This window comes from Notolabrus celidotus, chromosome 1 (genome assembly GCF_009762535.1).
Source record: "Notolabrus celidotus isolate fNotCel1 chromosome 1, fNotCel1.pri, whole genome shotgun sequence".
NCBI classification, from domain to species: Eukaryota; Metazoa; Chordata; class Actinopteri; order Labriformes; family Labridae; genus Notolabrus; species Notolabrus celidotus.
Genome location: NC_048272.1, coordinates 4,973,754 through 4,995,420, shown reverse-complemented (window position 1 = coordinate 4,995,420; position 21,667 = coordinate 4,973,754). Strand labels below are relative to the sequence as shown.

The 21,667-nt window shown below is 39.2% G+C and overlaps 1 protein-coding gene across 3 annotated transcripts; it reads left to right on the top strand.

Moving 5' to 3' along the window:
- The first annotated feature begins 9,286 nt into the window (after positions 1–9,286).
- smarcc2 (SWI/SNF related, matrix associated, actin dependent regulator of chromatin, subfamily c, member 2) lies at positions 9,287–21,027 on the top strand. Of its 3 annotated transcripts, none has more exons than XM_034693774.1 (26): positions 9,287–9,416; positions 10,103–10,222; positions 10,306–10,391; positions 10,528–10,609; positions 11,211–11,303; positions 11,462–11,531; positions 11,629–11,698; positions 11,945–12,020; positions 12,608–12,852; positions 12,979–13,103; positions 13,217–13,270; positions 13,567–13,604; positions 13,695–13,825; positions 15,611–15,682; positions 15,770–15,883; positions 16,002–16,155; positions 16,250–16,366; positions 16,457–16,519; positions 16,621–16,879; positions 17,011–17,172; positions 17,304–17,365; positions 17,446–17,566; positions 17,646–17,809; positions 17,891–18,025; positions 18,155–18,521; positions 18,911–21,027. In XM_034693774.1, the coding sequence occupies exons 1-26, from the start codon at positions 9,306–9,308 to the stop codon at positions 18,973–18,975; spliced, it is 3,156 nt and encodes a 1,051-aa protein (XP_034549665.1). In that variant the 5' UTR covers positions 9,287–9,305; the 3' UTR covers positions 18,976–21,027. The 3 variants fall into 3 exon arrangements, with proteins under 3 accessions (XP_034549665.1, XP_034549680.1, XP_034549670.1); XM_034693789.1 differs by having other exon boundaries at positions 9,288–9,416; positions 17,011–17,142; XM_034693779.1 differs by having other exon boundaries at positions 9,291–9,416; positions 10,534–10,609.
- The last annotated feature ends 640 nt before the right edge of the window (positions 21,028–21,667 follow it).

Genomic DNA, 21,667 nt, shown 5'->3' with positions numbered 1-21,667 from the left:
TACAGCCGTGAACATAATCCAGTGTGTTGTATGTCTGTGTTCATGCCTGAGTGCAAGCATATGTGTGTGTTTGTGTCAGGGCTAAAAAAGCATCACGTAGCAGTTATGTTTGGCTTGCAGTCTCCGACTCCTGTTGAGGGAAAGGAGGGGATGTTGAGTTGTCAGTAACAGTCCCTTAACACACACAGTTTGTCGATACTGAGGTTTAGCTTTGAGATTCTCTCTGAGCCTGAGCTTATGACAGAGTCTCATCATGTTCTGCTAATGAGCTGAGGTGTCCGTCGGTTCACTCACATTCACACCTGGCATCTATAGTCCACTGTAGACTCTACTGACATTGTCTGACATTTAAGGAAATACATATTTACTTCTTTTCGTAAAAAGAATACTGAGACACTGACAGCACTCTCATGGAATTTAAATTCCTTACTACAGGCAGTTAGCTTTGCCTAGCATAAGGCCTGAGTTGTCTTGTGAAGAACTTTATGGCCATGTTGGAAATCAAAGTGTTCAAATCAGATGAGATGCCAAAACTGGGGGTTATATCTGTCTTCAGGTTCCATATAAGAGCACATAGTCTCCACACACGGAGAAAAATGTAGGGGTTGAACATAGTCTGTTTTTTGTTTCAAGTGCGAGTAGCTTTGTCCACTCGTGTTCTAAGGTCACTGTTCACAGGCTAGATAGCTGATAGCTGATAGGTTCTAAAATGATACTGGAGGGAGTGAAAAGCAAGCAATCCCATGTTCACATAAAAATGGCATATATACTATTGAGGAAAAATAATTTAAAAAAACTATAAAGAGAAATTTGTACCCTGAACCCTTTTTGAATGTTTGATTGGACTAGCAGTCCAATGCTAATGCAACACTAGTAACTGGGGGGAAAAGCTAGCTTAGTGTTGTATAAAGGCAATACAATCTAACTGTCAAGGCTCTTTAAAGCTGACATGTTATAATTGTATCAAAACCTAAGTGTCTGGTTATATATAAGGAATTTGTGTTTTTATTGACGACATGTTGCTCAAAGAGCAAGCCTAGCTGTGTCCTCCTGTTTTTTCCACTGTAGATTGAGATGGATGATACATCCCCAACCCCTCTACTGAGTCTGATCAGTAGAGATCAGCTAGTGAAACAGTGGAATTGATATTCCCACCACAACCAAAAGCACACATTTAAATTGCATACAAATCAGCAAAGATCTCTCGGACCAGAACGTAAGAGTTTGATGTGCTAATTTGAGAATGATAATCATGCCTATGGAAAGTTAAATGACTCTTGTGTTGGCACTTGTTACGTTTTTCACCATTCCTCCTCTGATCTGCTAATCCTGTGCACTTATGTGAAAATTAAACATTTGACCCAAGTCCCGTCTGTTTACAAGGAGGAGGCAGAGTTTATGACCTATGCTGCAGCTGGTTAGCATGGGGACGTCTATGTTTTGGCTTCCTTTTTGGGAAGCTGTTGTTTTGCCCTTCTTATACAGTCTGCACATGAATACAGAATAAAACAAAGGAAAAGATTGTATGTGCAGGGAGTGTTGGAGTTTCCCTTAGAAGTCTGAGTAGTATCATCATCTAGCATCTTTTAGCTGTTTAATAATCTTAATAAACAGCCATCAACATTTGAACAAGCTAACAGATGGTTCATAGACATAGTTTGTTTACTCAAAATTGTGTGCTAGTCAAACTTTAAACAACATAAGTAATGGTGTTGGATGTCTTGTACAACTACTCTGAGTAACTGTTGAGTACACCAGAAGTCCCTAAAAAATGTTCTTAGCTACAAAAGGCAATATTTGTTGTCAGTCAATGGCCCAGATTGCAAAAGAGGCTAAAAAGTGTGGACCTGCATGTTCATGTTAATGTTAAAACAGTGAGTGGAAAAACGTTAGAGATGAGCCCTGCATAACATCTCATTGCAAACAAGGGGGACAGCTAGCTTAGTGCAGTATAGAGGTAATGCAATCCAACTACCACTAGATAACATGGCATACCTTTTGTTTTTTTCAATACCTAAAATTAAGAAAGAAAAATAATTTGGGGCTTTTCAGGTAGGTGTATCACACAAAGGGCAAGCTAGGCTCAGCTAACTCGCTTCCTTCTGTGGCTGCATTTTCACCATAAAGACATGGATTCAATCTTCTCTTTTAACTCCCTCTGAGAAAGCAAATCAAAGTACTTTAAAAAGTGTGGAACTATTTCTTTCATTGTACTGTGAATACACTCATGTGAAGAATGGTTAGTAATTCAGGTGACTGTTGTTGATGTTTCACTGCCATGCGCCATACCTCTAGGTTTTCTGTGCCTTACACTATCTTTATGGCTGTGTGAACGAACTGATTTCTGTGATCAAAACAGAAGTCCATGCAAGAGTTGTTACTTACTTTTTAAAGTTACAGAATCTACTTGAGGACATTGACCGTGAATCTTCGTATGTAACTGTAACTCACTGCGGAAAAGAAGCCCACAATATGGAGACTGATGCTCATTCTGTTCGGATGGAAACACCTGTGGGAATGAACAGTAGAAGCATGTTAATGTGTAGTGAAAAAGTTGCATTTATATAAAAAAAAGTATAAATATGTTGATGTAGCAAAATTATAGTATTTAACAATTCTATTTTTATCATTACCCACCCATTGTACCCTGTTGCATCCTGATGTGTGGGTTTTTTGCCACTGTTACCTTTGTTCACTAGCATTGTGTTCACTGTACTTCACAGGCTGAGCTATGTGTGTATTTGTTATGTATGAAATCAGCATAGATTTTTCTCTGCACTTGAAAACCATGAAACTCAATAAAAGACAAGAAAAGAAAATTCAGGATTGTTTTGCTGCTACTGAGTGACAGTAAAAGCAGAGCTGTCTTTATTCTTTATTCATATTCTGAATCTTCTCTCCCTCAACAGGAAATCAAGAACTGACATCTGGTTTAATAAGTTCTTTCTGTTCCTGGTTTTATGAAGTGAGATATTAAAATTTTAAACAGCTGACAGATATCTTCCAGTACTTAAAGAGACCTTAATTACCTACCTTGTGTATCTTTGTTTTCTCAACTGATAAAGAACTATCACGTACATTTGTTAACCCTCCTGTTATGTTCGTTTCTAAGGGACAACAATAATGTTCCTGGGTCAACTTGACCCCGGGCATATTTAATAATTCAAAAGTGTCAGATGCCTAAAAAATCCCAATAAACATTTTTTAAATCTTATTCTTAACTCAATTAGAAACCATTTAAATCAATATTTAGTGCATTGGTGTTCTTTAATTCTCACAGATCATGGTTTAATGAGGATAACACACTCGTTTTTCATTAAAATTCATGTTAAAACTTTTTAATGTACATTGGAAAGTGATTTGGGTGAAGTATGTAACACAGTCGCAAAGAAACATTTAGTATTTGACACTTCTGACCCATTTTAGCCTCCACTTTGACTTCAAGGTCAAGTTGACCCACGAACAGTATCTATGTAATATAAGCATGCAGGGAGGGGTTGCAAATGTATGAAATGAACCATCTTCATTTTATATGTTGTTCACACTAATTAAGCTAAGAAGAAGAAGTTTCATAGCGAAAAAATACTTTTAACATTTATTTTTTTTAACTTTAAAATGGGTCAATTTGACCCACAACATAACAGGAGGGTTAATTATGTGGATATTTTTACGAACAGTTATATTTAAATTCATTAATCTGTGGGAATAACATGCAAAAAATTGTGTTGCTTGATAAACTTAATGCAGCAAGAAATGGGAGTAAAAAGAAGAAGAAGAAAGTTACCTGAATATGAACAAAATGACTTCCCTGTGCTGGAAGAGATTTACGTGTCATTTTGATAGATTTGTTTGATAAAAAGAAAACACCACTGTTCTTTTAACACAAAGCTTAGTTTGGGTGATCATTTTGCTGCATTTCATGGTTATAGATGTGTTTCCTGATTTGTGTCAGTTTTTTTTTTTTATATCAAACTGAGAGTTATGATTAAATAAATAGAATTACCACACCCACCAATATATCATATTCAAAGGTAATAAGTGGATGATGATGATGATGCAGGGATTATTATATACTCACAAAGGACACCTGCATTGTGTAATTAACAGCTGACACATTGTAAATCAATATGACACAAATGTTTGAATAACAGAAAATTTGCTCTGAGGTTTAAAAAGCATCCCAAGCATTTCTGTTTTTGACTTATGATCTTATATTAAAGTCAATGTTTTCTGTGACTGACAAACTGAAGATGAATGCACCATCTGATCTCGACTTTATTCCAATGCATGAATGATATTTTTTATTTCGCAGCAGGGGAATACATACCATTGTGCTCCTTTTTTCCTCCTTTTTTTCAACTGACACTTGACATTCACCATGAAAATTGGCAAAATTAAGCTCTTACTTGGTTTCCAATTATTAAAACTCTCTGTTCTGTTTCCTTTATTCATTTCCACCTTTGACTTTTACTGAAACTCTATAGTGTGGTTCACTTATTTTATTAAGAAGAGCCTTAATTTCTTCACAAATTGTAGAATGTGGTCAAAAATCAAAATCATTTTGTTGATTTTGTGTTCTGATGGACAAATCTTTGCAAAATACAGTGTGCGCATGTACATAAATGACAGTCAAAAAATTAATAAGACCTAAAACTGGTTAAAATTGGAATATGGATACATATACAGAGGCTTTAGTAAAATTAAAATATAAGATTTGAACAGTTTTTTACTGTACACACGTGCTTTTTCACATGTTTGGCAAATGTGTTAGGGTTGAGACGTCAGTACATTGATTTTAAAGTTACTGATGACAGTTACGTTGAATAATGTGAGCTTATATATCTGATATATTTAGCTGTACAGAAGCAGAGACAATGTATCAGTGTAAACTGGATGAACCAAAGGCTTGTTACTTTGTGGAAATCACAACCATTAATAATCAATCCTATGAAATAGAACAAGTTCTTTAGTTACAACTTTATAAATATTGGTTTGGCTCTCTGAATTGAAGCTTGAGGAGTAAGCTGTAACACAAATGTTAATTGGAGAAACACTTATTGTAAATGTGCACCTATGAGGCCGCCTTGTGAAAATGAAACGCTGGCTGAGGGAAGTTCTCACCTCGCCAGAATAAGACAAAGAGACGACTCTTTAATTAAAGGTGAGCGGTAACACTATGCCAGATGAGGAGGTTCTCGCTGAATGTGGTGCACACAAGAGGTTTGAAGAAGGAAGGATTGGGGGTGTGGGGTGAGGGGGGGTGTCTCAGCAGTGTCTCCCCCCTCACTGAGTCCCAGTGCTCCTCCTGGCAGATTCCAGAGTTAAGTTAATTGGACAGAGAGAGCGCGGCTGAGGAGGGAAGCGTTCAGCCCCATTAGCAATCCCCCCGACGAGGCTGAGCCGAGAGGATCACAGACTCACAAATAGGAGGATTAAAATAATCAATAGGCTTCACTCTGCCTCCTTCAGCACAGACGGGCTTCCAGGCACACGCACACACACACACACACACACACACACACACACACACACACACACACACACACACACACACACACACACACACACACACACACACACACACAAACACTGCTAACCAGATATGTACACACACGCACATGAGCAAATACAAACACAGAGACAGTCTGAGTAATACTTGTTCAAGGAGCACTGCTCTCTTAAATGTTCTCTGGACTTTAACAAATTAGCCTGGGTCATGTTGACACACACACACACACACACACACACACACACACACACACACACACACACACACACACACACACACACACACACACACTTATTCTGTATTAATGAAGGTTAATTTGAGTCTCCAGTAAAAAGGTCAGAGACATGAAAACAGTCTGATAGTTTGAAAAGTGTATTTAATTCTTTATTTGAGTCATCATCATGAAAGTATGTTCAAGAAAACTTCAAGTCCTTTATTGATAAAATGGATAAAATGTTTCGAGTATGATTACAGGACTGTAAATACTTCACTTCTATAATAAAATTAAATAAATGATATATGTAAATGTATATTATTGTTTGTCCAGGTATACTCATGTTTGGGCGTATATAAAATGATATATCATATATCATATATCAAGTCATAATATATGATATCATATTCTATCATAAAATATATAATATAAATTATCATTTCATACCATTTTGTTTCTTAACTTAAATCATCTTATCTCATCTTATTATATCATGTGACATCATTTCATATATCATTTCATGTCATATGACTTCATACAATATTATGCAGTCCAGTCCAGACATTGCTTCTCTACTCTGTAACAAAATGACCTTCCTGAATGGATCAAAACACTTTAAAACAACAAGAAATATAAGGTGAATGCTCCTCAACAACAGATTCAAGATTCCTGCCATCTAATTCAAGTGTCACATTGGTGTACTTTTTTTCTTGCCCTGCTGAGGGATGTTATTGATTAGCAATTGAAAATTCTAAAACCCTTCGATGTAAAAGTCTTTATTTTGGTGACTTAAATTTTGTTCTCTTGTAGTCTGTGTGAAGCAGCAGCATTTAATCAACATGTAAATCACTCTGAGCAAGGAAGCAGAAGGTGAAAGACTGAAATGCGTGAGGCAGCCGTGTCATAATTCATTTCCAAACAGACACTCTTCTTTCAATGGCCACTTTCAGAGCGCACTGACAACACAATGTGGTGCTTCAAACTACCTGCACAGTAAACATATACTGGAGTGAAGACCTACCCTCGACAGTAAAACATAACATAAATCTGGGAGGTGACTCTTTGATGATAAAACCTCACAATGTCTTTGGTATTTAAACTTGACTGACACAGTTTGTGACATTTAGTTCTGAGTATCAAGATAAACAGAACTGATATGTTATGGCTTATTCTTTTTGTGATCAATTTATTATTATTATCATTTTTTTAAGAACAAGTCAGGATCCAGAAGCTCAGGGTCCTAAGAAAAGATGTAATCACCCTTCTCTTTAGAGATTTGTTAGCTCTCAAGGCCATCTTTAGCACTGAACCTACTTTTCTGAATGTATCAGACCGCTTAGTCTCTAGTTTCCTATCAAACTAACATTTTAAACTTAAAATACGTAATTGCATTCTTGGCTTCAACTATATTCAGTTAATTAATTGAAAAACAACTAAATGCATTAAGATTGAAAGAGATGTTGGAAATTCTAAAACTAATAACCAAAATATTTTTTACAACTTTTAATTACAAAATATATTAGTCAACCCATATTTTGAATTTACTTTCCAAGCAAAAATTTCAAATATTCAGTAGTCCATCCTTCTTTGATGAGAAGATTGCCTTTTTTCTTGTTATTTATGTGGAAAAATTAATAGTTTGTGCATTTATGATTGTACACTAGATAAACAAATCAAGAGACATCATTGAGCTGTGAGAAATTGTAGTAAAAATGCTTTCCTTTTTTTATATTACTGGGCATATGATTAATGGTGACTTTAATCATGAGAGCAATACATTGTGAAAATCATTATATTTTGCAGACTTAGTGATTCTTATAGTGTATACTTTTAGAGAATACATTTCTCAGGAACTTAATCAGCTTAACCCTCCTGTTATATTTGTTTCTCTGGAACAGCAATAATGTCCCTGGGTCAATTTGACCCGGGGCATATTCAATTAGCCGAAAGTGTCAGAACCCAAAAAAACACATTTTTTAAAATCTAATTTTTAGCACCATTACTGACCATTTAAATCAAGATTTGGTCCATTGGTGTTCTTTAATTCACACAGATCATGGTTCAATGAGGATAACTCACTCGTTTTTCATTAAAATTCATGTTAAAACTTTTTTTAATGTAGGTTTGAAAACCCTCAATATAAATACAATAGTTTGACATGACTTAGATTTTTGTTTATTTTATTTTAAATTAAAAAAAAAATATTTTTATAAAGTGATCTTGATAAATGAACATGACTCCTCTTCTGTCACATGTTGCCCAGATTTTTATGCTGCATTTAGCTGGTTTGGAAGACATATATTACCTAAAATGGACTTTAAAAAGAGTCAATCTGACCCGCAACGTACCAGGAGGGTTAAGTCCCCCTATAGTTCCCAGCATCACTTCATCATGCCTTTTTAATGCAGAACTTTTCCTTTTTAAAAGAAATGAATTTTTACATTGGGATAGAGTTAGTTTTTTTTCCTCAAATATACAATCTGGATATATTCGCCACTACAATGCCTTCAAACCTCACATGTCAAAGATGCATTTTGAAAATGATTGTCTACACAACTTTGGTGTGAAGATTGTTATTTATGTTAAAAAATGAATAGTTTGTGCATTTATGATTGTACACTAGATAAACAAATCCAGAGACATCATTGAGCTGTGAGAAATTGTAATAAAAATGTTTTCCTTTTTTATTTTATTTAGCATATGATTAATTGTGACTTTAATTGTGAGAGCAATACATTGTGAAAATTATTATATATTGCAGACTTAGTGATTCTTATAGTGTATACTTTTAGAGAATACATATCTTAGGAACTTAAGCAGCTTAAAGTCCCCCTATAGTTCCTTGCATCACTACATCATGCCTAATTAATTCAGAACTTTTCCTTTTTATAAAACAATGAAGTTTTACATTGGGATAGAGTTAGTTTTTTCCCCAAATATACAATCTGGATATATTCAAAGTTCAAAAAGTTCAACATCTTCTTTATTGTCAAAAACTCCAGTATGCACCAGACGTATAGAGGATTTAATATTACGTTTCTCTCTCAGACCCTAGCAACGACAACAACAGATAAACATAGGAAATACACAAAAGATGAAGAGAATTTTGGATTAAAAAAAAGAGAGAAAAAAAGCTAAAAAAGATTAGCTAAAATTAAAAAGAAGTAAGCTAATGAAAATAATAAAATACAGTCTAAAACAGTGCAAAAACGTTGCTGTAGTGCAATTTAAAATCAAAGTGAGTGTGTGCATGTTCAGTCCTGAGGATGATTTTGAGGAGGGTCAGTGAGTGGTTTAAGTCTGTGAAGGGGGCACTATGGGAAGAGGGGGCAAAACAGGGAGAGAGTTCAGCATCCTGACTGCCTGGTGGATACATTTTTAATTAAAAAAAAATTGTATTCACCACTACTATGCCTTCAAATCTCACATTTCAAAGACGCATTTTGAAAATGATTGTCTACACAACTGCGCCACTTGCTGCACATTGGTTGTTAATGCAGCTCCTGTGATGCAGGACAGCTGCAGTACCAGACTTTGGCCACCGGGTGGCAGCCGGCGTCGACTAGTTGTCTGCAGGCAAAGATGGCGGTGCGGAAGAAAGACGGCGGCCCGAATGTAAAATATTTCGAAGCGTCTGACACCGTTTCTCAGTTTGATAATGTCCGCGTCTGGCTGGGAAAGAATTACAAAAAGGTACTGACGGCATGTTTTGTTACCATACACACTGAGCTCACATTCAGCCTGAAATGTGGGCATTTACCTATTAGGCAGAGGCAGTGACAAAGAGAGGAGGGAGGGTGCTGCTGAACATCCAGCTGTTTGATTCACTCGAGCCGGGATACAAAAGGATGCTGAGACAACAGCTGCACCACAAGCATCCACGAATAGCTTTTTCCACATAACGTTGCGTTATTGTGTCTAATCCGGTGTAAAGGCAGCGCATAGCAGTGCTCGAGGATGATATTTTTGATAAAAGGTTGACTTTAGCCGGCCAGCCAGCTAGCTAGCTTGTTAGCTAATGGGCTAACGGTGATGCAGCTCAGATCCAGATGTTGGCTCTGTGGCGCGGCGCTCTCTGAAGCCATGGCCCGTCTGGGATCAAACTGAGCGCTGCTCTGAGTTTATACACACTGATTCGCGATGAAAGGAAAATGCTATTCCCAAAAAATGTCTGAAAATAAAAACGAAAACAATATTTGCTTTTAAACCCCACATATCACAACTGTTAAAGTGTCCTGAAATATAAAGCAGACATCAATGCATCCTCCATTTTTTGAAACACTGACCAGAAATAAAAACCTTTCTGCAAATCTATGTTGTTTTTGTTTGCTTATGTTCTCTCAGCTCTTAACTGCCTCTCTGTGTTGTTGTCCTCTCAGTACATCCAGGCTGAACCCCCTACTAACAAGTCTCTGTCCAGCCTGGTGGTCCAGCTGCTCCAGTTCCAGGAGGAGGTGTTTGGCCGACATGTCAGCAACCCTCCACTCACAAAGCTGCCGGTACGCCTCTGTCACCTACATCCACATGTTCAAGAATTTACCCTTATGAGGCATGCTTCAACTATTGTGATTTGTGTCTGCAGATGAAATGTTTCCTAGACTTCAAGTCAGGAGGGGCTCTCTGCCACATCCTGGCTGCTGCCTACAAGTTCAAGAGTGACCAAGGATGGTAGGACTTTCTTTCTAGCTGGTTTCAATACTCAGAGTTAAGATAGACTGTGTGACATACAGTAACTGTCTAGTGCTTCAATGCATTTTGGTTAGGAAGCTGTTTCGTGTGTAACTCCAGTCTAATTTCCTGGTAGGCGCAGGTTTGACTTCCAGAATCCGTCGAGGATGGACCGAAATGTGGAGATGTTCATGACGATCGAGAAGTCCTTGGTGCAGGTGAGTTTACCTCAAAACTGGAACACTTATTTGTAACACACAGGCATAATTAAGCTGTACATTTTTCAAGTCTTATTTTAAAGCAGTGTGTTTGTGTTTCTACTTTTCATTAAGGAAGGCTTCTTTCACTCCACGAACAATCACAAAAAGCCCCCACATTTCTGCCATTATTACATATGTTATTTTTAAGAGATAAGAACTGTGAGCTCCAGCCAGAGTTGGGTGATGCATTTCTTTTTACCTCCTGCTGCTGCACAAGAGCTAAACGATTGCAGAGAAAACACCCTCATAAATGTTCCATATCTCCTCTGGTTACGTCATATTTGTGAAATGTGTGAGAATCAGGCTGCCTGAGCTTTACAGACAGAAATGATGAAAGGCATTCAGTCATGTGACATGACCAGTAATCCTACTTAATCAGTCCCGCAGTCAAACTACAAGATCATCCAGCTCTCTTAATCTGAAGAGTCCACAGACTGCGTGGCCGCTCATATTTAAATGGAGATTGTATGCAATTAAAGATGTGTATTCTTGTATGTTTTCCTGCATATTTGTGAATTCCTAAGTTTCATTTATTCACACATCTGTTGCATCATTTCAGAACAACTGCCTGACGAGACCTGTCATCTACCTGAGCTCTGACATAGAGCCTAAACTTCTTGGAAAGTTGAAAGACATCATCAAAAGACATCAGGTATGTTTTTTTGTGTGTTTTTGTCTATAACAGTCAAAACATTTCTCTGCACGTGAGGCTCTTGTTTGGATTTTAAAATATATCTTTGTTTGAGGCTTAACTTAACTTAAACCAAAGACTAGACTACATTTTAATTGAGTTGACTTTATTTTGTGCAGGGCTCTGTTACTGAGGACAAGGCCTCCAGCTCCCATGTTGTTGTCCCTATTCCCAGCAGTCTGGAGGAAGGTGAGATTTCAGATGTTGAGTTTTAGCACACTTGGTTTTTCTGTTTCAAATTTTGTTGCACTGATTCACTTTAAATATTTTTCTCTGTTCACTCCAGAGGAGTGGGTGCGTCCTGTGATGAAAAGAGATAAACAAGTGCTTCTCCACTGGGGATATTTTCCTGACAGGTGCTGATTTTACAAAGATGTGAACACCAGTCAATATTTTACACCCAAGTAAAAACTGTAGTCTCATCTTAATGTGGAAGTTTGACACAGATCCCTAACTCTTGAATACTGTATTCTTGAAGCTTCTTTTTATCCTATACACTATGCTTAAAGTGACACATTAGTCCATCTGCAATGTTTTAAGAAGCTCAAAGTTGTGTTTTCACATCGCTATTGACCTTTGACCTTGCTTTTTTAATTTTTCAGTTATGATACCTGGATCCCAGCCAGTGAGGTTGAAGCTGCAGTGGAGGATCCTCCCAGCCAGGAAAAGCCCAGAAAGGTATTTCAATTCTTGTCATGTTCTTTCCGCATGAGGTTGAGTGTTGTCTCTTTTTTCCACGATCTCCTCTTTGTTTCTAAAATTCAAATCCTCTCTTTCGACTTTTTAGAAACTTCTTTACATCAGTAAGAGTTCAAAATATTTTTTTGTGTACAACATAAATGTTAAAGAATGGAAGTAAATGTTGTGTCATTCTTTTCTTTGTTATGCTGACATAATACATGTAACTACATACTCCCTAGTATGGCAGCATTTCTCTTGTCTTCTTCCTGGGGCTAAAAAAAACACCTGAGAATACATCGCTCTGTTATAACGAGCAGCAGAGCCTCCTCTGGCATTTGGCTGAACCATAAATTCAAAGCTGTGCCCTCATTGAAATTCAGAGTGCCTCTCACTCAAGGCAGGACATGATAGACATGATAGGACAGTAAAGCATTTAAATATGTAGCACTGAATTCTCAGAGCCAAGGGTCATGTCCATTTGTTTACTCCCAGAGAGTTTGGAATAAAGATGTTACCTTTCACGCATGTATATAAAACACATCCCAGTTTTGCTCACACATTGTATTGTATGGTCTTTTCCACAGGTTCACGCAAAGTGGATTTTAGACCTGGACCAGTATAACGAGTGGATGAACGAGGAGGACTACGAGGTAGGCGAGGGCTGCCCCAAGAGGAAGAGAATCTCAGCTAAGACCCTGACAGATGAGGTGACCACGCCTGACGAGCGGAGGGACAAGAAGCCCGGCAGTGCCAAGAAGAGAAAGCGCTCACCGTCGCCCTCCCCGACTCCCCCACCGCAGGAGAGCAAGAAGAAGAATACTAAAAAAGCGTTAGTGACCTCTTATGTCCTTAAAAAACACATCAGCTGCTATAGATGTTTGTCTCAGTATCAGCTCCATCAGAGACAATAATGCAATGTAATGTCCTTTGTGTTGCTGTTTTTGTGTGTTTACAGCCCAACAACTCCATACACTAAGTCCAAAAGAGGACAAAGGGAAGAAGAGCAGGAGGATCTAAGTAAAGACTTGGATGAAGCGTCACCTATTCCGGCATCTGAAGAGGGAAACCCAGCAAAGACAAGTACACAAGTCCACATATGCTTATAATCCAGCTTAAAATAACCATTCAAATGAACATGAGTTGTCATCTTTTTGGGGCTTTGAAGTACCTGTTGACATTTTCTATTTTTTCAGATAACACAAAGAAGGACTCTGACTCAACTCCTGTCAAGGGAGGAACAGATTTGGGTGAGAGGAAAGTCTTTGTGTCTCCTCAAACATGACTGCTTTCATAAGAAAATACACATTTCGTTATGTAATACTACGACTGTTTTAGAATAGATTTGAAGCCTGCAGTCAGGATGCAGATTGTTTTTCTTGTTTGTTTGTAATGTGAATCAATTATTTTTAATTTTGAGCGCTCATCTTATGACAGCTCATTTTTGTTTTTGATGTTTTCTCTTATCAAGAAAAGTCCTCCACCTTCCCTGGTTTGATGAATAAACATTAACTTAATGTTGTTCTTTTTTTCTTTTGTTTAACAGAGGAGCCAGAGGATGAGTCCATGGAAACAACGGGGAAGGTAAGAATGTTTTTAAAAGTGCAAGAAATATGATAGAGAGGACAGTGCACACTCGTATATCATCGTAGGTCTGTGTTTTTGTCCAAACAGGAGGAGGAGGAGGGCTCACCCAGTGTGAAGGGTGAACCAGTGAAAGGCTCGGACCTTCACGAGGACAATGTGACCGAGCAAACTCATCACATCATTATACCCAGTTACGCTGCCTGGTTTGACTACAACAGGTACACATTTTCACTTTACTCTTTATATTGGAGATGACAGCCAGAGATCAAATTGGTGAAACATAGGCCCAATCTCAATGTCCACCCTCAAGCCCTCACCGACTTTGAGGCGCGTTCCTGCTAAATCCGTCAGGGCTTAGGGCTGTCCCACTGTCAAATCATCAAGTGTGTGAGGGATCTCTCACTGACTTTTTGAGCCCTTTATGTCCCCACTTCCGTAAGTGGTCATTTTTGCAGACTTAGCGTAAGGGAATTACCCAGAGTTCATAGCATTGTGGCGTGAAACAAAGGATTCCCAGGGGAAGCCCTCGAGCTTGGAGGGTAAACAAATGCCGTAACATGAAATAAAAAAAGTGCAACAGTAAAAAAGAAGCATGAAAGTTGAAATGAAATTTCAGGCAAAGAAGTTTGCCTGTAAGTATAAATAGAGACAACACCCGTTGTAACTCCCTCCAGTCAAGACACAGACACAAGGCGTTCCTTTTCTTACGGGCATTTATTTTGCACAATCTGTGCCTTTGAGCACTGTGATAAAAATCATAAAATCAGCTTGATAAAGCTTAAACACAAATTACATATACACATAACACACTACTTATCAAATCAAATTAATACACATAGAATATACATAGAAACTTTATGCTGTTTAACTTATAATCACATCAAATAAAAGAATTCGGCCACACAAACAAACTTTGACACATACCTCATTGGCCCCATGAACTGTAAGGGAGTAAAAATGAAATTTCTGGCTTCCCAGGTCTTCCAATGTGCAGCAGCTTTCTCCTCTGCATCAACCTTGCTGCATGGCAAGCATGAGTTGCATCTTGCTAAGCCCCGCCTCTTTCTCATGTTCTGGAAGCTTTCACTTTCTATGAGGAACAATTCTTATTAACTTATATTAAACAGCTATATATTTTAACCTTAAATTATTCTAGTCTTTAACTTAAATTATTATATGAATTGAAATGAATTAAATCTATAAACTTTAATCACTGGCAGCTACACCCATCATCTATTTATCTTCACATGTATGTATACAGCCTAAATCATACATTTATAGTTTTATAATATTTGTATATTTTAAATGTTGTGGTTAAGCAGTCTGTGCAGTAAGAGAATGGATCACATGACAATCAGGCAGTCATCCCTTAAGTGCCTTGAATTTGAGGAAAGTAAAAATTGTGCAATAATAATTCCTAATATCGCTAAGGTGAGCTGGTGACATCATGCAGGTCACGTGAGAAGTCGCAAAGTGCTGTCCCATTCCCAGTTCTAAAGTTTGAGCCCTTACAGCCTCCTACCCTCAATCACTCTCCAGGGGACTTCAGTTAAGTCAAGAAGGGCTGAGATTGGGCCATGGTGTGGTGACTTCCAGTCTCCATGAAAGCCAGTGTAGTTTCAGCTCCGAGGAGAAAGGAGCTTTAGATTATAGTTTTTCTTGATGCTTAAAATGTGGTTTCAGGTATTGGTGAGCACCTCTGTAACTGTACTGCTGATACCATCATTAATTGTCCCACCATCATTAATTCTACAACTTAGTTTGTGTGAATCATCATGTGATGACATCAAACAACGATGGTGCAGTGCTTGCAGTGTTTTGTCAGTCAAAAGTAACAAAATGTTAGTAATCATAGTTTTTCCACCCTAAATATTGATGCACTGTAATTGCACTAGTATCAAAAGAACAGTCTGGTATCCGTGGAAAAATTGATTTAATTTCTACATGACTCTACAGTAACTCAAGCAGATGTATTTAATCTATGAGTCCTTATCTTTCCCCAGTGTTCATGCCATTGAGCGCAGAGCCCTGCCAGAGTTCTTCAATGGGAAGAACAAATCCAAAACCCCTGAGATGTAGGTATTTAAACACTGCACAATACAGTTTCAGGTGTTTTTTCCAGTTCTGCTCTGAAATACATCGTACATCCTTTCTTCTTTCAGTTACCTGGCGTACAGAAACTTCATGATTGACACCTACCGGCTGAACCCACAAGAGTACCTGACCTCCACCGCCTGCCGCAGAAACCTGGCAGGAGACGTGTGTGCAATCATGAGGTGGGTGGATGCAGTATATTTTTAGTCAATCCAAAGATTCAACTCTGCATCCACACAGTCACATGTTTTAGTCAGACTTCACCAGTAAAGTATATTCCCTCTTTTTCTCTTGCTGCAGAGTCCACGCTTTCCTGGAGCAGTGGGGTCTCATCAACTACCAGGTTGACTCTGAGAGCCGACCCACACCCATGGGCCCCCCACCCACCTCTCACTTCCACGTCCTGGCAGACACTCCATCCAGTCTGGTGCCGCTGCAGCCCAAGACATCCCAGGTTCAAATATACAAGCACACACAGACAAATAGATACATGCACACGTTTTCTGGGTTGTTTTTAACTTGCTCCCTATGTCACTTTGTTCCTGCAGACCCCTGCTTCCCAGCAGATGATGTCCTTCCCTGATAAAGTGAAGGATAAACCAGCAGATCTGCAAAACTTTGGGCTGAGGACTGACATGTACAGCAAGAAGACTGGCTCAGCAAAGGTACGCTTCTTACATAAAGCATGACAAAATAATTCTTCAGCTGTGTTTTACAACTGTATGAACAGAGTGGTGTTTGATATTTGTGCACAGAGCAAGAGTGCCGCCAGTACTATGAGGGAGTGGACAGAACAAGAAACGCTACTACTACTTGAGGTACAGATTATCCTTCAGATCAACTCTTTTAATAGAAATCAAGCTCATAATCGTGAAACTAACAGAACTACAGAGCTTAATGCAGCTCTCTCTTCCCTCAGGGCCTGGAGATGTACAAGGACGACTGGAACAAGGTGTCAGAACATGTGGGCAGCCGCACTCAGGATGAGTGTATCCTGCACTTCCTGCGGCTGCCCATTGAAGACCCTTACCTTGAGGACCACTCCTCGTCCCTGGGGCCGCTGGCCTATCAGCCGATACCTTTCAGCCAAGCAGGAAACCCCGTCATGAGCACAGTGGCCTTCCTCGCATCTGTGGTCGACCCACGTGTGGCCTCAGCTGCAGCCAAATCTGCTTTGGGTGAGAAGAAGCTTTTTTGAAACTTAGACAGCTTAAACAACAAAATGTAAGCATAACTCTGCTCTGTTAAAGAATATGAAATCTTATTTCTCTGTAAGTTAATAACATCAATCCTTCTCTCTTCTTCTCAGAGGAGTTCTCTCGTATGAAGGAGGAGGTTCCTGCTGCGCTTGTTGAGGCTCATGTGCGGCGGGTGGAAGAGGCAGCAAGGGTCAGCGGTCGACAGGACCCGCTGTATGGACTGGAGGGGAGCGGAATAGCAGGTACCGGGCTGGAAGAGGGAGAAAGACCAGGTAGGACAAACACATACACATACACATACAGAGCAGTATAGTATAAAAACAGCATGCAAAAATATATGAGAAAAAACATGTTTGGAAGGAGAACATAAAAAGTCAATTAAAGTCTCTCGTCCATTTTGTAGAAGAAGGCAGTGATGAAAGCAAGAGTGACAGCCAATCAAGTGAAGACAAGAGGGACGCCAAGGTATGAAGCCTGTTTTACTGGATATAACAATTCATGACTTCTGCTAAGAAGCTCGCTGAGCTCTGTTTACTTTCCCATAGGAAAGCAAAGATGGGCCAGCTGAAGAAGAGGAGAAGCAGGCAGAAAATGGAAAGAAGGAAGAAGAAAGAGGAAGAGAACAAGAGGGAGAGAGGGAGGCAGAGAAAACAGAATCCGAGATGGGTATGAAAATATATCTCAATAAGATTCAGTAGATACATCTTGTTAATTATGGTAAAAATAACCATTTCTTTTCTCTCAGGTGACGGGGAGAAAGAGAAGGATGGAAAAGAGGGCACAGAGGAGGGCCAAAGAGAGACAGAGAGTGAAGGAGAAAGGAAGGCGAAGGTGGAACGTGACATGGGAGAGGGGAACCTGGCCACTGCTGCGGCGTCTGCACTTGCTGCTGCTGCAGTAAAAGCCAAGGTAGAGTTGATTATCTTTATCCTGCTGTATCTTTTTTTTTTTTTAATCTCCTCTAAAGTTTCTCCCTCATTTTCTGTGTAGCATCTGGCTGCAGTGGAAGAGAGGAAGATCAAATCCCTTGTTGCTCTGCTGGTGGAGACCCAAATGAAGAAGCTGGAGATCAAACTGCGACACTTTGAAGAACTGGAAACTATCATGGACAGAGAGAGGGAGGCTGTGAGTGATGGGTTCTGGGATTTGTAGTATCACAACCAAGAAGTCAATGTAATTATAGATCAGAACTTTTAACATTTGATGTTTTGTGTGTGTGTGTGTGTGTGTGTGTGTGTGTGTGTGTGTGTGTAGTTGGAGTACCAGCGTCAGCAGCTGCTGGCTGACCGTCAGTCCTTCCACATGGAGCAGCTGAAATATGCTGAGATGAGGGCCCGCCAGCAGCACTTCCAGCAGATCCAGCACCAGCAGCACAGTCAGGGGGGTCCTCATGCCACTCAGGCCCCCTCGGCCCAGCCAGCCCAGGGTCCAACTCAGCAAGCTCCCAGCACACCAGCGCCGCAACCGGCTCCCAGCCCTGCTCCTCCAACCTCTGCAGCCCCGCCTCCTGAGCCCCAGCCGGTTCAGGCTGCTCACACCTCTCCCCCCTGTCCTCCAGGCCAGACCCCAGCGGCCCACTCCAGCTCCAGCTCCAGCTCCAGCTCTGCTCCTGGACTCCACGGTGAGTTTCACATTACAGAATAAAGCAGCGGCTTTCAAAAAGTGTTCATGTTATGATTACAACAAGTTTTTTGGTTTGATTTCTTTGCTGATAAAAGGCTTTGTGTTCTACTGAAACATTTTCATGCAATATATTAATTCACTTTTGATATTTGCCTTTTTTCACCTTGTCTTTTATTTCTTCATTATTTTGGCAGGGTGCAAAAGAGACAAAAAACATTGTGTTTTGAGTGTATTAACCTTTGAGTCCCATGAAGATAATATTCCTCATTCTTGACTCTAATTTTAGTTGCATTTAAATCCTTTGTCCAGTTATCAGTAATTTGACCAGAGACTGAGTTATAAAGATTCTTAAATGTGTCTCCTCTTCCCTTGTTTAACTGGTCGTAGAGCCCAACGCCCCCCTCCCCGGGGAAACACTCCACCCCTCAGCTCCAGTCCCACCTCCACAGTGAGAAAAAAACCATCGCCTGAGGATCTGAATGACTCTGACCACTTTGAATCCTGCCTGTATCATCTGAAATGAAGAAGTCATGAATTGAAGGAAAAGAACACATTTTACATGTTCAACTCTTTTTGTGCATTTTTTTTTTTTAAAAGACAATTTGATGTGAGAAAGAAAAAAACACGTCCATGTGAAACTGCCTCTACTTTGACTATCAGTTAAAAAAAAACAAAGAAGTCTCTTTCAAATTGGTTCGGACTATGAAGAAAACGAACTTTAACAGAAGCCGTTCACCCTGCGTGGTCATTTTGACAGAAACATCTCACTGATTTGAAGCTCGACACCAGAGACCTGGTGACCTCAGAGGGTCTTTAAAACATGCTGGCACTTAAGAAGAAGAAGAGAAAAGACTCATCTCTTACTTTCAGTATTCTGGAAAATGTTGCATTTATTTCCTGCAGTTGTTTATCAGCTTGTGAAGTTTTATGCTTTATAATCTCTCCTTCCCCTTTGTACTGTAGGTACTGATGAAAAAAATGCACTTTTAACCTCGGTCTCATTGAAAGACTTGAAGCATCCATGAAATCAAACTCTAGCACTTATATTGTCCTTTAACTTGTCTTAAATAGTTTTCCATACTGAAGGTTTTGGAAACTTGATTGGGAATATTAATTTTTCCTCCTTATTGTATTACATGGGCGGATGGTCACTCTACAGGGTCAGACCAGAAGGTCACATGTCTAAAACCAACTTCTTTCTCCAGAGAAGTGAGAAGAATGTGTAATGAGAATTAAAAGCCAGTTAGAAATAAGAAAAAAAGCTGGTCTGATTGCAGAAGAAAACATGTACTGTAAACTGGAGTTTCTGTTACAAACAAGCTTTTTGTTGCCCTTCAATGACTGTATTTAAAAGTACTGACAGCATGAGGCCATCCTGAAGATCTCTCTTCAACTGTATCTCCAAAATGTCCCCATTTCAACAGCACTTCAAGAAAAACATGAGGCGCTTCATGTTTCGCAGATCTGGATGAATTTCAAGCATTCCAGGTTGTAGTTTTGTGAAGAATGTAGTTTTGTTCAGAAGGAGCGAATGAAAAAAAAAGAATTGAGATTATTATCCTACCAGCGACCGTGAACAGTTTGTGTTTTATTCAATATCTGTGTTTACTGCTAAACCAAAATGTTTTTATAGTCATGTTTATCTCACATTTATTCAGTGAGTTTTATTACGGTTGCTTGGGAAATACAGAGGATTAGTGTTCAAGCAGCTTGTTTTTCATCGGTGCATTTCAAGTGACATGTAGAGGAAATGTTAACGCTGTCAGAAAACAAGGGAGCTTGCACCTTAAACAGCTGACAACGGATGAATTGTGTCCTTAATATCGGCAACAGTATCCTCATTTTTTATCCTATCAATTTTTGTATTTTTTACTGTCTGTTTTCCATCTTCTTTATTTGATATGTCAACATTGTAACTGTATTATTACCTTTGTAGCCTATATTTACCCCCCTCCACTGTTGTGTATGATGCAGGCAGGTCAGCTGGAGCTGCCTGAGGTGTGACTGTGAGCATGTGTGTATGTGGACGCATGCCATTCAGATCTGTAAACATCATTACCGTTCAGTTTTATTTTCAATGCCATTTGCTGTCTGTTACAAAGTTTGAAGAATTGAAAAAAACCCTGCGTTGTTCTGCACACGGCACATCACGGCAGTGTCATGAAATATAATCCAGTCAGATGATGAAACTTTAACGTCCGTCAAGCCAGTATTGCAGAGCTCACCACGGCTGTGAGAAGAAATGGACTTCTTTTATCTGTGTTATTACTACATTGTGTGGATTTTGTGGTATGAAATAAGTGTGTGTTCAGTTTCTGTATGTTTTTCACTATGCTGGAGGTAGCAGCAGTTACATTATTATACAGTAGAAGTCAATTTTCCTCAGTAAATCATCACATTAGTGCTGACAGATACTCTGGCAGTTTGTATTAAAAATGATGAGGCAAAGAGGTTCAGGTTTTAATTAAAACATGTTCGGGGAAAAAATAAAGATTTGAAGAGGAGTGATCGTGTGGAGTTGTTTTTTATTTTATTTTACAGATGAGCACATTTCTGCAGCTGAATGAACCAGTTTTTCAGGATGCAGGAGAAGAGAATTACAGATTGACACACTGCTTTTATACAATCTGAGACTTCTTTTTGTAGGCATTGAACATGCTCTGTAAACCCAAGCAACGTTACTACAATGTGTTTTTTATAACTAAGAACACATTTTGAAGCGGCTAAGATTGAAATGTGCCGCAGAGACTAAGTGGGATCGTGTTTGTGACGCATCTTGCCATAAATCAAAATCAAAGTCCAAGGAAAGCTTTCTATTTATTAACAAACTGAACAGGTACTTACAGTTTTTTTATGACAGCATAAACACTAAAATCCAAAGTATTTCACAATTATCCACAAAACCCTCCATAAACTTCAACTGGTTCAAAACTCAGCTGCCCGTATCATCACACGCACCACCTCCTTCCACCACATCACACCCATCCTGCAACAGCTCCACTGGCTCCCCATCGCACACCGGATCAACTACAAAATACTTCTCCTCACCTTCAAATCCATAAACAACCTCGCCCCTCCATATCTCTCTGACCTCCGCCATACTGCCACACCTGTCCGCACCCTCAGATCCTCCTCCTCCATCCA

Excerpts from the sequence above, each read along its gene's own strand:
- smarcc2 (XM_034693774.1), top strand. The coding sequence starts at position 9,306 with ATGGCGGTGCGGAAGAAAGACGGCGGCCCGAATGTAAAATATTTCGAA. Across the intron at positions 9,417-10,102 it reads TGGGAAAGAATTACAAAAAG|TACATCCAGGCTGAACCCCC; the intron begins GTACTGACGGCA and ends TTGTCCTCTCAG. Across the intron at positions 11,304-11,461 it reads ACATCATCAAAAGACATCAG|GGCTCTGTTACTGAGGACAA; the intron begins GTATGTTTTTTT and ends TATTTTGTGCAG.